General features: G+C 42.8%; 1 protein-coding gene across 2 annotated transcripts in view; it reads right to left on the bottom strand.

The window, feature by feature from the left end:
- The window catches only part of FRMD3 (FERM domain containing 3), a 310,077-nt gene that overhangs the window by 55,945 nt on the left and 237,501 nt on the right, over window positions 1–16,631 (bottom strand). For both annotated transcript variants that reach the window (XM_059141925.1, XM_059141924.1), the window contains exon 13: window positions 10,019–10,143. In XM_059141925.1, coding sequence (XP_058997908.1) covers window positions 10,019–10,143 — 125 coding nt within the window. The remainder of the gene's footprint in view (window positions 1–10,018; window positions 10,144–16,631) is intronic.

Genomic DNA, 16,631 nt, shown 5'->3' with positions numbered 1-16,631 from the left:
CCACTTTTATTCAACATAGTACTGGAAGTCTTAGGCACAACAATCAGTCAAGAAATAAAATGCATCCATACTGGGGTGCCTGAATGACTCAGTTAAGCATCTGACTCTTGATTTCAGCTCAAGTCATGACCTCAGGATCCTGGGATCAAGCCCCAAGTTGGGATCCTGTTCAGTGGGGAGTCTGCTTGAGAATTCTTTCTCTCTCAATCTCCCTCTGCCTCTCTCTCTATTCTCTCTCCAAAATAAAAAACAGATCTTTTGAAAAAAATACTTCCATATTGGTAAAGAAGTTAGATAGATTGTCACTATTTGCTGATGACATACTATATACAGAAAACCCTTAAACTCTACCAAAACACTGCTAAAAGTAATAAATGAATTCAGGAAAGTTGCAGGATACAAAATTAACACCCAGTTATTGGTATGAATCAGTACTAATTGGGTACTAATAACAAAGTAGAAGGAGAAATTAACAATTGCCCAGTTCCCTGTTATGTCCTGAGGGGTGACTCAGGACATAACAGAGTGAGTTTATTTCTGGGGTCTCTATTCTATTCCATATTCCCCATGGAATATTTGTTCCCATCTAGGTTTCTACCTTTGTAGACAAAACACAGTCATAGCTCCAGGCTTGGGTTGTTCCTTTTCCTTTTCTCTTCTCCATTCAACCTTGGGAGAATCATGACCTCCAGAGAAAGGGATTTCCATTATCCAAGAATGATAAAATACTTAGAAATAAACTCAACCAAACTGGTGAAAGACCTGTACCCTGAAAACTATAAAACATTCATGAAAAAAAAAAAAAAAACTGAAGATGACACAAGCAAATGGAAAGATATCCCATGTTCATGGATTGGAAGAATTACTATTGTTACAATGTCCATACTACCCAAAGCAATCTACAGATGCAATGTAATTCTTATCAAAATACCAACAGCATTTTTCACAGAACTAGAACAAATAATAATAAATAATAATGAATTGCTAAACCAATCTTGAGAAAGAGGAACAAAGCTGGAGCTATCAGAATCCCAGATTTTAAGATATACTATAAATCTGCAGTAATCAAAACTGCATGGTACGGACACAAAAAGTAGTCACAAAGATCAATAGAATAGAGACCCCAGAAATAAACTCACGATTATATGGTCAACTAATCTATGACAAAGGAGGCAAAAATATCCAATGGGAAAAAGACAGTCTCTTCAACAACTGGTGCTGGGAAAACTGAACAGTGACATTGCAGAAAAATGAAATGAGACCACTTTCTTACAACATACATAAAAATAAACTCAAAATGGATTAAAGACCCAAATGTGAGACCTGAAACCATAAAAATGTGGGAAGAGAGCATGGGCAGTAATTTCTCTGACATTGGCAATAATAACACTTTTCTAGACATGTCTCCCAAGACAAGCAAAAGCAAAACAAACACACACAAGCAGGGAAACACACACCAAAAAAGCAAAAATAAACTATTGGAACTACATCAGAATAAAAAGCTTCTGCACAGTGAAGGAAACAATCAACAAAAAGAAAAGGCAATCTACTGAATGGGAGAAAATATTTGCAAATGATATATCTGGTAAAAGGTTAGTATCTAAAACACATAAAGAACTTACATAACTCAACATCAAAAAACCCAAAAATCTAATTAAAAAATGGGCAGAAGACTTGAATTGACATTTTTCCAAAGAACACATACAGATGGCCAACAGGCATATGAAAAGATACTCAAGGTTGCTAATCATCAGGAAAATGCAAATCAAAACCATAATGAGATATCAGCTCACACCTATCAGAATAGCAAAAATCAAAAAGACAAGAAATAATAAAAATTGGGGAATATGTAGAGGGGAAAAAAAAAAAACCTTGTAAACTGTTGATGAGAATGTAAATTGGTACAACCACTATGAAAAACAATATGGAGGCTCTTCAAAAATTAAAAATAGCATCAGGGAAATACAAATCAAAACCACAATGAGATATCACCTCACACCAGTCAGAATGGCTAAAATTAACAAGTCAGGAAATGACAGATGCTGGCGAGGATGTGGAGAAAGGGGAGCCCTCCTACACTGTTGGTGGGAATGCAAGCTGGTGCAACCACTCTGGAAAACAGCATGGAGGTTCCTCAAAATGTTGAAAATAGAACTGCCCTATGACCCAGAAATTGCACTACTGGGTATTTACCCTAAAGATACAAACGTAGTGATCCAAAGGGGCACGTGCACCCAAATGTTTATAGCAGCAATGTCCACAATAGCCAAACTATGGAAAGAACCTAGATGTCCATCAACAGATGAATGGATCAAGAAGATGTGGTATATATACACAATGGAATACTATGCAGCCATCAAAAGAAATGAAATCTTGCCATTTGCGACAACGTGGATGGAACTAGAGGGTATCATGCTTAGCGAAATAAGTCAAGCAGAGAAAGACAACTATCATATGATCTCCCTGATATGAGGAAGTGGTGATGCAACATGAGGGCTTATGTGGGTAGGAGAAGAATCAATGAAACAAGATGGGATTGGGAGGGAGACAAACCATAAGTGACTCTTAATCTCACAAAACAAACTGAGGGTTGCTGGGGGGAGGGGAATTGGGAGAAGGGGGGTGGGGTTATGGACATTGGGGAGGGTATGTGCTTTGGTGAGTGCTGTGAAGTGTGAAAACCTGGCAATTCACAGACCTGTACCCCTGGGGATAAAAATATATGTTTATAAAAAATAAAAGATTAAAAAATTAAAAAAATTAAAATTAAAATTAAAAATTAAAAAAAAATTTAAAAATAGAAATATTATATGATTAAGTAGCTTTACTACTGGGTATTTACCTAGTAGAAGCAAAAACATTCAAAAACAATTCAAGAAAATATATGCATCCCTATGTTTCTAGCAGAGTTATTTGTAATATTCAAGATATGGAAGCAAGCTAAGTGTCCACCAGTAGATGAACAGATAGGGAAGATGTGGTATATACATATAATATGCAGCCATTAAAAAGGATGAAATTGTGCCATTTGTGACAACATGGATGGACCTAGAGGGTATCATGTTAAGTGAAATAAGTCAGATGGAGAAAAACAAATACCATATGATTTCATTCATATATGGAATATAAAAAAAAAATGAATAAACAGTCCAACATAAAGCAGAATCAGACATACAAATACAGAGAACAAACTGATGGTTCCCAGAGGGCTGGAGGTAAGGATGGGCAAAACAGATGAAGGATAGAGGGAGACACGGGCTTCCAGTTATGGAATGAACAAATTGGGGAATATAAGGCATGACATAAAGTCAGTGATAATGCATTAGGGTTGTATGGTGACAGATGGCAGCTACACTTGTGGGGAGCTGAGCACAATGTGTAGACTTGTCAAATCACTAGGCTGCACACCTGAAGTAATGTAACATCGTGTGTCAACTATACTCAGATAAAAATAAAAGAAAGACCCTAAGATGCGAAAATGCAGTAGACCCCACAGGTCACTGTTATGTGTTGGCTTGGAAAAGAGGGGGTCGAGGATAGAGCATGGTTGATGATGAGGACAATACTCCTTTCATATGCTCAAAATACCTTCCACGGGTGAACACACGGACTTTCTGGAATTTCAATGACATCATCTTAAGAAATCTATGGCTAGGGCTAGACAGTGTAAACAACCCTTTAAACACACTCTTGCCTCTCCATACACAAAGCCCCATCTGTGACACATGCACACACTCAAACACCCATGCGCAAACACACACAAACACTTCCAGGGACACACACACACACACACACACACACACACAGCTAAATGGTGGCATAGGAGAGCTAGTTTTACCACTCTCCTTAATTTCCATCTATTCTATTCCATCTTTTCCATCATCACTTTCATTTCCAACCTATTTCACAGGTGCAGGCACATTCTCAATCAAGTGCAAGAAGAAGCAAGTGCAAGAAGCAAATCAAGTTCTCAAGAAGCAAGTGCAGCTTCAAGCCACCTTCAGTCCAACCACATTGCCACCCTTGAAGACACTCCTTTATGGAAATTCGGGTGTCCCCACTGTGCTTTTGTTTGCTAGCAAGAGGGTGTCAAACACTTTCAACTCTTATGCAGTTTTTGCTATCAAGGGGAAGAAAGCATAGTTTCCTGCCTATTTATTTATGCCTGCCTGCCCCACTGCTCTGGTAGACCAGAGTGATGTTCACTGGGTGTCACTAATTGCCAGCTACAAAGTCCCATGTGCTTACTGTTATTCACTTTCTTTACCGTAGTCCAGCATTCTCCTGTAACAAAAATTACACTCCACCAAGCATATTGCTACCCACACTATGGAGACCGTACCTCCGTATGGCATGTGATTTTATTCAGATTAATGACTCCTTAAAATACCATTTTTACCCTGAACAATTCCCACTTTCAATTTTTTTCTTCTCCTGAAATTTTCTTTTCTTTTTTTTTCCCCAAAGATTTTATTTATTTATTTGACAGAGAGAGAGAGCACGCATGCACAAGCAGCGGGGGGCAGCAGAGGGAGAGGGAGAAGCAGGCTGTCTGCTCAGCAGGGAGCCCAATGCAGGGCTCGATCCCAAGACCCTGGGATCATGACCTGAGCCAAAGGCAGATGCTTAATGACTGAGCCACCAAGGCGCCCCCTCTCGAAATTTTCATAAGTTCCTCATAACACTTTGCAAATGGACTGCCCATTCTCAGAGAAAGTTTTCCATAGCATTAATCTACTTGGATCCTGTAACTGAGCAACTCTGGGGCAGTACTGAACTTTCCTGTTGCCTAGTGGTGCCTAGGAGTGGATTTTGTTTTTTTTCTCTACCCAGACACAGCCAATACTTCACAGCTAATCCTCCAGCTGTCCTGTCGTGTGAATGAATGGGGTCACACATTCTCCCAGAGTGCCACTGGGCTAATCTGGGCAATCATGCTCTCCACAGCTGTCTTTGAGAAGCATGAAGCTCTAGGCAGAATAGAAAGAGCTTGTCAGACAAATGAGTGGTTATAACCCCGGAGAGTCATGATGGCCACACAAACGCCACCACCATGGCACCCATGTGAGACAAGGTGCCAGGATCTTCCCAGGACCTCACAAAGACTGTGCCTCCAAGGGTCACGGTTAGGACCTTCTTTCTTCTCCCAACCTTTTTTTAAAAATTCCTAAAAAGACAACTCTTTTAACTCAGACTGTCAGCCTTGACCTGTTCTTGGATCCAGTTCCAAAACGTGTGGTTTGAAATTCCCCCAAATAAGAATCTGAACCACAATACAGAGTTGGGGAATAATGATGTCCCAGCATTCTCCACTCCACGCCTGAAGCTCAGCAAAGCAATGCATAGTGTGTAACTCTCTCAAGGGCTCCAATGTCACTTAAGCCTTCCTGTGCCTCAGCAGTCCCCTCCTTACAGATTCACTCTCAGAGCCTCAGAGACAAGGGCAGAGCCTGGACAGGAGTCCCCGGGCTGCCCACCTGCCGGGGGGAAGCAGTGAGCCTTTCTCAACAACTCTACCACTTTATTAGCTTAGACGCACTGCCTCCTCCTGAGTCCACTCCCTCTGTCTCATTCGGCCCTTGGTTACTTATTTTCTGGGTTTGTGCAAAGGTTCCTGTGTGGTCTCTCTGCCTCCAACCCAGATAGTCTCAGCCAGGGGGCAGTTTTGTTCCCCAGAGGACACCTGACAACACCTGGAGACATTTTGGTTATCAAGACAGGTGGGATACTACTGGCGTCTGCTGGGTAAAAGCCAAGGATGCCGCTCAACATCCTACAAAGCTCAGGACAGCCCCCAACAAAAAATGATCCAGCTTGAGATGTCAATGGTGCTGACACTGAAAAACTCTGCTCCTGCCACACCTGCCTCAAATCTGCCCCCTTTACCCCACAAATGATATAAACCATAATTCCAATCAGGTCATTGCCATGCCTGAAATCCTCCAGTACCTCCCAAGTACCCTCAGGTTCAAGTTTAAACTCTCCTTAGCAAGTCATGAAGACCCATCATGATCCGGTCCTTTCTTAAGTTTGCCTGCCCTTTTTCACTTTTCCCTGACCTTTCTTCCCCAAAGCCACACCAGCAACCAGTGCAGGCAGATCAGGCCACTCACAACTCCCTCTGCCTGTCAGTCAGTTTTATGTCAGACACTCTAATCCGACTAAAGGGGAACAAGACACTCTCCAGGTAGCTTGAAGCACTGAGATCTCATGAGGCACACAGAAAAGTGAGCACACCTTCAATTGGCAAGGCCAGAACCTACTCATCACCTCTGTGATTTCACTGGTGTGTCGCCAACAGGCTGTGAGCCTTGAGGAATACAGCATCTACATCTTTATAAGGTAACCTGCACACGCTAAGTGTGGTCTACCAGTTATACTGGTTGTATTTGTCATAGATGTTGCATTAAGGAATGAATGAATTCCTAGCTTCTTTCAATTTGGCTCTTCGTGAAGCATAAAAAGCTTCAAAAAGCATAAAAATACAAAGATGAAACTCAATTCATTACACTGTATGTATTAAGAAAGACAGTCCATTCACAAAGGTGGAGATATCTTTGTTTAAAGCGGTGGTCTCTGCCTCTCTTCTCTTTATATACCAGAGAAATACAAATCTATAAAATATTCATCCCTATGGAATGTCTAAATCCCACTGCCTGATACTCAAAGACAAGACATGGAGCAGAATCAGACTCTAAATTAGTTAACAGAGATCTAATGGTATCAAGAACACAGAGCTTGGGGCACCTGGGTGGCTCAGTGGGTTAAGCCTCTGCCTTCAGCTCAGGTCATGATCTCAGGGTCCTGGGATAGAGCCCCACATGGGGCTCTCTGCTCGGCAGGGAGCCTGCTTCCCCCCTCTCTCTGCCTGCCTCTCTGCCTATTTGAACACAGAGCTAGTTTCACTGTGGGAATCATAACTGAATTTCAGATTTTGCTCTCTTTCTGTTGACTGAGAAGGTCATTCAATTCACTAGACACTTACTTAATAGTAAAATACGGCCGCCTTTACTTCTTTCCCTTTTAAGTTGATTCTATATCCTGGAGATTGATAGGATTTGTCTGAGCTTCAAAACCCACAAGATGTCCCATAAGGGGACTTCCTAATAAAAAAAAAAAAAAAAGTTTTCTTAGATATTTATAGAACCGTTTTGGACTTTTTAAGAGAGTAACCTATCAGTTTGACTTTATAGCTGGTGAAAGAATTTAAGATTCTTCTTTAAGTAACTGGAAAAACTGAAAAGGTTGTTTATGGATTCTTATCATATATCACGAAATTTTTTATTTTTATTGCAGTTCATTGTAACGCATGTGTCTCTTGTCCATAGCGTTTGTGTTAAAGTTAAGATTAGGATTTAGCAGTAGAACCTCATTAGAGAAAATGGAGCAAAATGACTTTTAACTGAATGGGGGAAAGGGACCAGGGGAAAGCTTCCCACTTCCCTGTTATATCCTGAGGGGTGACTCCTAGGGTCAGAGTGACCTGACTCCCATAATCCCCATGGAATATTTGTTCCCATCTAGGTTTCCACCTCTGTAGACAAAACACAGTCACAGCTCCAGGCTTGGGTTGTTTCTTTTCCTTTTCTCTTCTCCATTCAACCTTGGGAGAATCATGACTTCCAGAGAAAGTGGATTCCATTAAACCAAATATTCCAGGTACAGAAATATGTAAGGGTCAAGGGCAAACCACTCAAAATATATCACAGTTCATATTGATTATTTTGAATTGAAGCTACTTGGTAAGTGACCAGTGCAAGGTCACTTGGACCCTCTGTCCCTCTGAGAGCAGGAAACAAATCTCCATTATGAAAAACACGCTCCCTCTAATGAGAAGCAAAAGGATATCCTTGTCAGGGCCCCTGGGTAACTCAGCCAGTTAAGCATCGCCTTCGGCTCAGGTCATTACCCCTGGGTTCTGGGATCGGGTCCCGCATCAGGCTCCTTGCTCAGCAGAGAGCATGCTTCTCCCTCCCTCTGCTTACACTCTGTCTGTCTCTTTCTCTGATAAATAAATAAAACCTTCAAAAAAAAAAAAAAAGAAGAAGAAGACATCCTTGTCACCAGAGATAAGGACTTCAAAGCTAAGAAAGCTGTACAAACCTTGTTATTTTTTTCCAATCTACTAGATGCTAGCCTAATGTCTGCTTAGAATTCCCTAATAATTAAAGCTCCCAAACACCTGTTTTCTTTATCCTGTCAATTCCTACCAAATTTATTGTCTCTTTGTCTGAAACGTATATAAACTGCCTGCTTTAATCACTTCTTTAGGTCTCAATTTCATTTGGGGGCCTCCATGTGCACATAATAAAACTTGAGGGTTTTCTCTCCTGTTAATTTGTTTTATGTAAATTAAATCTTGGTCCAGCTGAAAGACCTCAAAGAGGAAGAATTTTTCCTTCTCTACAAGAGGAAGTCCAGAAAAATCCCTGGGGATCAGAAATGAAAGCTACTTTTATTACAGGTGAAAAACATATAAAATCAGACAGGGTGCTGGAAAATATACACAAGCAACATAGACCCAGAGACCCTTGGGAATTTAACAGAGTTAGTTGCTAAGACCAAGAGCACAGGCCAGGAGTAGACCAAGGCCATTCTCTTTGTCACCACCTTGTGGCTCAGCTGGGGATAAGGATGTCTCCTGAGGCCCCACACTTCCTATCTTGCAATGCTTTCTTTCCACTCAAGGAATTTGGGGCATCTAAGCTGTCCAGTTCTCCTCCTAGCCATTAAGCTTCCTCTCAGGAAAAGACTTACTAAAAATTATTTACACTTCAGCGTGAAGTACCTGCTGCTCCTTCTCCCAAGGGTATTTGCATCCCAAGCCATACACTCATTGTAGGCTGCAGGGTTTTTCCCTGTAGACGGGATTCGAGAATCGAAGCTGCAGCTAAAGGAGGTCTTTGGGGACAGAGAGACCTGCCCTCTTGAAACTGCCCAGTATCCATATTTTAAGTGATGAAACCCAAGTCACTAAGGAAAATCAATGTTGTGTTTGTGTTCAGGGTTCTAATAACTTTATTTTGAGTGCATTTTAGAATATACCTTGATAATTCATGTGGGAGATTTGCCTCTGAAATGTCTCCAGCAAACAGTGTGGGGAGATTCGTCTCTGAAGGAAGTAAAGTCCTTCAAAGCCAAAAAGGCCTAGATGCACATATAGTAGGACCTTAAAAATACAACAACTTTTGGGTTGAGGTGGACTATATGTGTTTTAGCTTGTATCAAAACTATCAGAGTGGGGTGCCTGGATGGCTCAGTGGGTTAAGCCTCTGCCTTCGGCTTGGGTCATGATCTCAGGGTCCTGGGATCAAGCCCCACATGGGGCTCTCTGCTCAGCAGGGAGCCTGCTTCTCCCTCTCTCTTTCTGCCTGCCTCTCTGCCTACTTGTGATCTCTGTCTGTCAAATAAATAAATAAAATCTTTAAAAAAAAAAAACTATCAGAGAAAGGCCTAAGAAAATGGTATGTAAGTATGAAGAAATAGTGAGGTAGAACAGAATGACCAATATAAAGACTTACAGAGAATTCTTTACAACCACTAATTTAATTATAATAAAAACTTACCATTCAGTAGAACTTTCTACAGTGGTGGAAATGTTCTTGGTCTGACCTCCCCATGATGGCAGCCATTAGCCACATGTGGCTATCACTCATCGGAAATGCAGTTTATGTGACTAGAACTTAATTTTTAATTTTAATGAATTTAAACTTAGTTTTAAATAGCCATGCATTGCGAGTGGCTACCACACTGGTGGGGGGGGGGGGTGGCTAACAGCATTACTGCTTTAACACATAATTTTTAGGACTACTTTGTATCCATAGGCTTTTTCCTGGAGAAACTGCTACAACTCTCAAAATAATACAGTCTTCCAGAAGCAAACAGCCTACTTATAAGAAATAGTTTATGATTCATTCCATCCCCAACCCCAAACATTACCTAGGTACCCAGGATTGGCGCCTCACTTGTCCGCCATGGTAAGCCTGCAATGCCAACTTCTGGAAGGAAGGGTACTTACCCTCACCCAATGGAAGTTCCTCTTCTTGCTCATTGGGGGAAGGCAGCAGGGGCTTCAGGGGCTCCATGTTAATGATGAGCTGTTTGTTCAAGGAGTAGGAACTGCGGCTCTGAGTCATACTGGTTCTAAAAACAGACACAAATCAGAGGGAATTGGTTTTCATTGCGAATGCCAGCCCCTCCATCTTGGTTAGCTATCCAAGTTGGGAACTGTCTCTAGACTCCACAGTGGATGAGGCCAGTGGTAAAGACAACATAACACTTAGGAGAGACAGCCCTTAATATTTAAGTTCTGACAGAATGTCCAATGTGTTCTAATGCAACATAGTAAAAAAAAAAAAACTTATTTCCTCATATGTCACCAGACTGAGGCATTCTAGGTGACAACACGGACACTGAAAATGACATGAGAGGCAGGTGTCACTGAACTTGATACACAGAAAAGTAAATGAAGGGCATGACTCAAAGTAATTTAACAATCACCAAGAAACCAAAGGTGAAAACATAACCCAGTCAGACAGGCTTGAGCTACCTTGCTGTTGCTAGATGTCCAATATTTAATATCTATGTTTAATACTCCCATTCAGATTCCCAGCCCTCTCACCAGCCAGCCCCGAAGCTCTGCTTCTGAAGGCAGCATACACCTGCTATTGGCTGCAAAGGGCAGCAGATGGCAAGGAAAATGTACGAGTATCTCGTCAAGACTATTGGCTGATAGCAGCAAACCCATCCACACCGCCAGCTGTCTGCCCTGAAAGATAGGGAGGTGGGGTACCTCCAGTGGGTGTTTCAGCACTCTTCTCCTCCTCATGTTTCCTGTCAAAACCCAAACCAACTCACTCTTCGAAGATGGCGTCCAGTGTCTCCTCTCAAAACCCAAACCAACCTACTCTTCAAAGATGGTGTCCAGTGTCTCCTAAGCCTTTGATGCCCCCTTGTACAACCCTCGTGACACATTTTCATTTGTTCTCTTTCTCTCCCCTCACACTACTCTCCCTTCTTTTACATCTCGTGGCATTTGGCACTTCTGTCTCTCTGCCATTACTGCTGTACTAATCAGCTCCACCTTGGCAAAGCAACTGAAGGGCGCAGACTGATCTAGCCATTCTGGTGTGCCTTACAGAGCCTCCCTAGGTATCTTATCAAGGGCTGCTCACATTCAAAATTAAAGTAAATTGAATGCAGTCCTGGCTTCCCCAGGTTGGTTACAGGACTATCTTACAGCTTTGGCATATCTGTTTGGCACGAGACAGGGAAGGAGAAGAACCCAGTACCCCCCAGAACTGGCACTGGAGGGGAAAAAATTATGAAGACTTGCTTAACCATGGAGTCCCGTCCTTCATCATTTCACTCTACAACTACTTATTTTTAGCTGATACATATACATCGGATGATCTGCCTTGTTCCAGTGAGCCATGGTCCTTGCATGAAGTAACTCACTCTCTAGAGCTATGATTTTCAGACTTTTTGATGGACACCCCCATTAAGAAATTTTATGTCATTTCTCTGAACCCATACAGGAAGACACAAGTAAAGCAATGTTTCATGCAACCACAGTAACTCTTATTATGTGTGATTCACTTTCCCCCCTCATTCTACTTCATTTTGTTTGAATTGCTAGTCTATTTTCATGACTCATTAATGTGTTACAGCCACAGCTGGAAAAGCACACATCCCATGGAGGATAATCATGGCCAAGGGTCCTCTGGCAAGCATGGCGGGGTTGACAAGGAAAGAAATGGAGACAGCGTTTGCTTGCAGACAGAAGGAAGGAAGGAAGGTAGGAAGGAAGGGAAGGAGCGAGGGTGGGTCCTCATTTTTTGAGCTTTCATGGGATTTCCTCTGGCCCTACGGCCCTCATGACTGAGCTGTTTGTTCTAGCTCTGCAAAGCACATGCCGCCATGTTTGTGTGGACCATGGAGGTTCCTGACCTCAGAAAAGCCCATTTTCCATTGTTGCAAGAATCTCTGCCCCACCTCTGGCCACCCTGCCAACTGACTGGCAGCAGTTCCATCCCCCAGAAATTACTGCACTTCATCAAGGAGGGTCTGTAATGAGACTTTATGGAGGATCTTTTTCTCCACAGCAGTGCCCCATCTCCATCACTTGGAGATATAAAGCATCCTGCCCCCTGGCCCCCCTCCAGTGCCAACACTGCAACATCTGGCTGCTTGTATAGGGACAGGCTGAGCTCACCCATGTGAGCCTGCTGGGCACTGGGAGGTCAGGAGGATGCGAACTCAGCACCCATGCTTACAGGCTTCTACAGCCACACTGTAGTGGAGGACTTCGGCCAGGGTCAACGGGGTTTAGGGTCTGCTGAGGGTTAGGCCACACAGTCGATTACAACCCTGAATCTCTCCAGTTCTATGACTCAGAGGTGAACACTGCCTCCCACTAAGTACAAGACTCAGATAAACCCAAAGGTGAACACAATGAGAGAGTTTTCCTGGAGCACAAAGGATCCAGGGCTCCAGACCTTGGTATTAGGTACTGCAACAGCTAAAGGGCAAGATTAGCAAAACCAGAATCAAAATGCCTTTCTCTCAGACTTTCTCCACCAACCCCTGTAGACTACAGATTTCCTCTCTCCTTGCAACCTTCTTAAAGCTTACAGCTGACCCTGGTTTCATTTCGAGCCAGAGCCACCAGCAATTTATACTACCACTACCCATAAATGTAATAACAGAATATGATGGCACCTTTTTTAGTTTACAGAGTGGCTTACATACTTGGCCATGTTTGTTTTCCTCAGTGGTCCTCTGAGACAGGCAAGGAGAATGCCATATCCATAGATGAGGACACTGAGACACGGTGAAGTTATAGGACTTGCCTAGAGATACTTCAGATAAGCACACTCAGGTAAGCTGATTCTCAGCCAGCTCAGTTAAGCTGATTCTCTTGCTGTGCTCTCCACTGCCTTCCTGCATGATTTATCCTATAGTGTCCCAGAGAGGACTCTGGTCACTACCGCTACTGTCCTCCTTTCTGGCTATATGAAGTTCCACTGTGTCAAGCGGTCTTCTAGAAGATGTGCCAGCATCCCAGTTAGCTCCCACCCTGCCCTTCCAAGGTCCTGATATAACAGCCTCTCTGGCCGGAGTCTCTCCAAGCCAGCCAAGGGTCTGTGCCATATTTCCCATTCTCAGAATCCCCCCATCAATGGATTCTGCAAAATGCCTCACCCTCTTTGTATTCAGCACAGAACTTTTTTCCAATGAAATAGTGACTGGGAATTCTATTGAGGTAAAAAGGTTTTCTTCAGAAATCGTAAGGACATTCTAAGATTGCTTTCCAAAAAAATGTGGCATAGGAGCTCCTGGGTGGCTCAGTTGTTAAGCATCTGCCTTTGGCTCAAGACTGATCTCGGGGTCCTGGGATCGAGCCCCGCATCCAGCTGCCTGCTCTGTGGGAAGCCTGTTTCTCCATCTCCCACTCCCCTAACTTGTGCTCCCTCTCTCACTGCCTCTCTGTCAAATACATAAAATCTTAAAAAAAAAAAAAAAAAAAAAAAAAAAAAAGCAAAACTGATGGCATAATATAGAGCAACTAACACAAGGCTCGTGGAGTTCCTGCACCAGTCCTTGAGTAAAGCAAGTGCTGTTGGCCTGTCATCCAAACTCCAACTGAAGATGCTTTAATGAGGACATGTCTGTTAAATTCCAGCTTCCCATTTTTGGATGAGAGACAGGAATAATACATCACCTCACATTCATATGGCACTTTTTAACTTTTTAAAGCACATTATTTTTATGCCCATAACAAAATCTAGAAGTTGGGCAAAGTAATATTTGGAATCTCATTTTATAGATGAGTAAATTAATGATCAGAGAGGTTAAGAGACTTACCCAAGACCACACAGCTTGAAAGCAACACAACCAAGATTAGACCACCCAGCCCGTAAGCAACACAACCAAATTCATGACCCCTAGACTGGTGCTGTTTCAGGTCCAAATGCTGCCTTTGGGTGTCCTCCAGTGGTGGCTGTTGTGCCCAGATGGCTCACACAGCCAGCCCTGGGCTCATTGAGCAGCAACCTTTTGCCTCCCTGGACTGCTGGCGTGGATGAGCGATTCTTACCAAGTAGCCAACCCTGGGAGGGCTTTGCCCTCCCCCTAAGCAAAGATCACCCCTAAGCTGGTGATCTTTCCTGTCACCAGCAAAGATCAGTGAGCAATCATGAGAGTTAGTTTTTCTCTTTTCGAAAAAAAAAGAAAAATCTCAAGACCGTGTCCTTGATCTGTGCTGTCTCTCTCTAAACACACAAACCTCAGGAAAAGTAGTAGCCCATGAACTTGCCATTCTTTGAAGAGTACACTCTCAACCGTGAGGAAAGACAACTAACTGAGACCTTACCATCACCACTCTAAAGGAGCGCTCTTCTATTAACAGAGCCAGAGAAAATAGTTCATTGCTATACTCTCACTTTTGACAGCCACATCAAAGAAGCCAAAAGAATTAAAAACTAATTGATTAAGAGAAAAACTGTCCTACCACGCAACTGGCCACTGGGAAGAAATGAGAAGTTGCAACTGGAAGTGGCACATCTCCTTGGCTCTGATTGCATTATTGCCTCGGGGTAGGGCAAGGTCCCCAGCTGAACAGATCTCAGGTCCTGGAAAACGGCCCGCATTCTGCTGTCATCCCACACCCCTAGCACAGGTTCAGTCAACAACTATGTACTGACCTCTATTATGTGATAAGTGCTGTGTTAGGTGTTGAGTGATACTCAGATGACCAAACAGACACAAGCCTTTTCCTCCCACAGCTTGCTCTGCATCATTACTTTAAACAAACTCTTCCTTATATTGTCAGAGACTTGAGAAATACTGCCAAAAAGCTGAGGACCAGATGTTCAATGGATGTGGACCCGATAGACTTTCATATACACATAAAAGGGGTCAGGAGAAGGGAAAGAAAAGGCATATGAACCAGTGTCTCAAAGGCCTATAGGTCCTGGTTTGCAATAACATCCCTGGGGGATTTTAGAAGATTCCAGAAAAGGGAAACTCTGAATTGACTGATGCCTTCTTTCTCATCTGCTCTGGTGGTTCCGTCTATTCTGCGAAAAGATTCTCACTATGGCCACTCTGCTCCCTTCACTCCCACGGCCCGGCTACTCAAACTGTGGTCTCTAAACCAGACACATGGCCACCACTGGGGAGCTCATTAGAAAGGTCAGATTCATGAATCAGAATCTGATTTTAACAAGATCCGTAGGCAACCCCTGTCTAAGTTAAAGTTTGAGAAGCCCTGATCTAGGAGAGAATCCTGGATTCCCATAAATTATGCATATCTCAATTGAAAAAAGAAATACTTTTATTATTTCTGATCTCATTAACCAAAGATGATTACAGGATTCTTAGAAAGTTTTCCATATTGGGAATATGAGTCTCTGAAAGCATATTGTTAAAAACAGTGTCCTTCTTTGTGTTTGACCTATCAAGAGAATTCCCCAGCATCAAGTATTTCTTCTTCTTTTTTTTTTTAAGATCAAACACTCACACTTCAAGTTAGAAGACTAAAGCTCAAGCAGAGCCCTTGGGGTGGTTCTGCCTACCAGCTTCTAAGAGAATGCCAAAGGTTTTCTGGGTGACAAATGCTACAAAGAAAAGAACACAGGCTTATGCCTGCCATAGAACAGAATTTATGTCTTTAGATAGATCTTTTCCCTTTAACTTTTAACTCTGAGACCCAAGTTCCCTAGACTACAGATACATCTAATTAGGTGATCCTTAAGGTCATTTCTGGCCGAGTCTAGGAAAGTTAAATGAGATTTTTTTTTTAAATCATTTCCTCTTTTTCATTTCTGCCACACTTTGTAACCAGTGGTAGAAGAGGGACTGTAAAGACTATCTTAAAGTTAAATAAATACAAAGAAAAGACTAGTGTTATCAAGGGATACGTTAGAAAACCTCCATGGTTTTGGACTAAGGTGCCCCCTGGCTATGGTGCTCCCTAACCCTACCACCATCTCCTGCTTCTCGAAGCAGGAAAGACTGCTTCTGCAGATGTGCATGACCACTGCCCACTGGGTCACCTGAACCAGGAATGAATTCTTCTCTGGACACGTCTTCATGGGCTCCTGTGCCAACTCTAGTCCTGCTCCCTGGTGGGGGAGAGAAGTGCTATCTGGATGCCTGGCCAGGCTGGCTCAGCCACACTTCCGAGAGACCCAACAACCCAGGCAATCATATAAGAGGCACCCGGCTTACTGCATCATGCCAGAAACAGAGGAGACTGCACAAAGGCAAGCATAGGGGAGACTCTTCCAAGTCCAAAGGGGAAGGAAGGAAGAGGTGCCAACCTGTGTGTGGGAACCTCCTAAAAAAACCTAACTTAGGGAGGTCTTGCCCTCAAAAAGGAGAACGTCATGATGAGAATGTTCAGCCTTAGATATTTAGCAGTCTGAGGTTTAGGGTGTGCAACAATCTGTGTCTCATGGTGATATAAAGTCCAACATGACCAAACAGCAACAGACTGCCACATTATGAAGATGCATGCTCTTAAACCACTAATGACTAAGTTTCTCATTTCTCTAAGAGACCTTTGGGAGTAAGTAGCCCCAGAAGCAAGGAGCACCCCCTGCCTTCCTCATATGAAACTGTCTAAG

This window comes from Mustela lutreola, chromosome 12 (assembly GCF_030435805.1).
Source record: "Mustela lutreola isolate mMusLut2 chromosome 12, mMusLut2.pri, whole genome shotgun sequence".
Classification (NCBI taxonomy): Eukaryota; Metazoa; Chordata; class Mammalia; order Carnivora; family Mustelidae; genus Mustela; species Mustela lutreola.
Note: the sequence above shows the minus strand (reverse complement) of the source record. Positions and strands in the feature narration are given on the sequence as shown.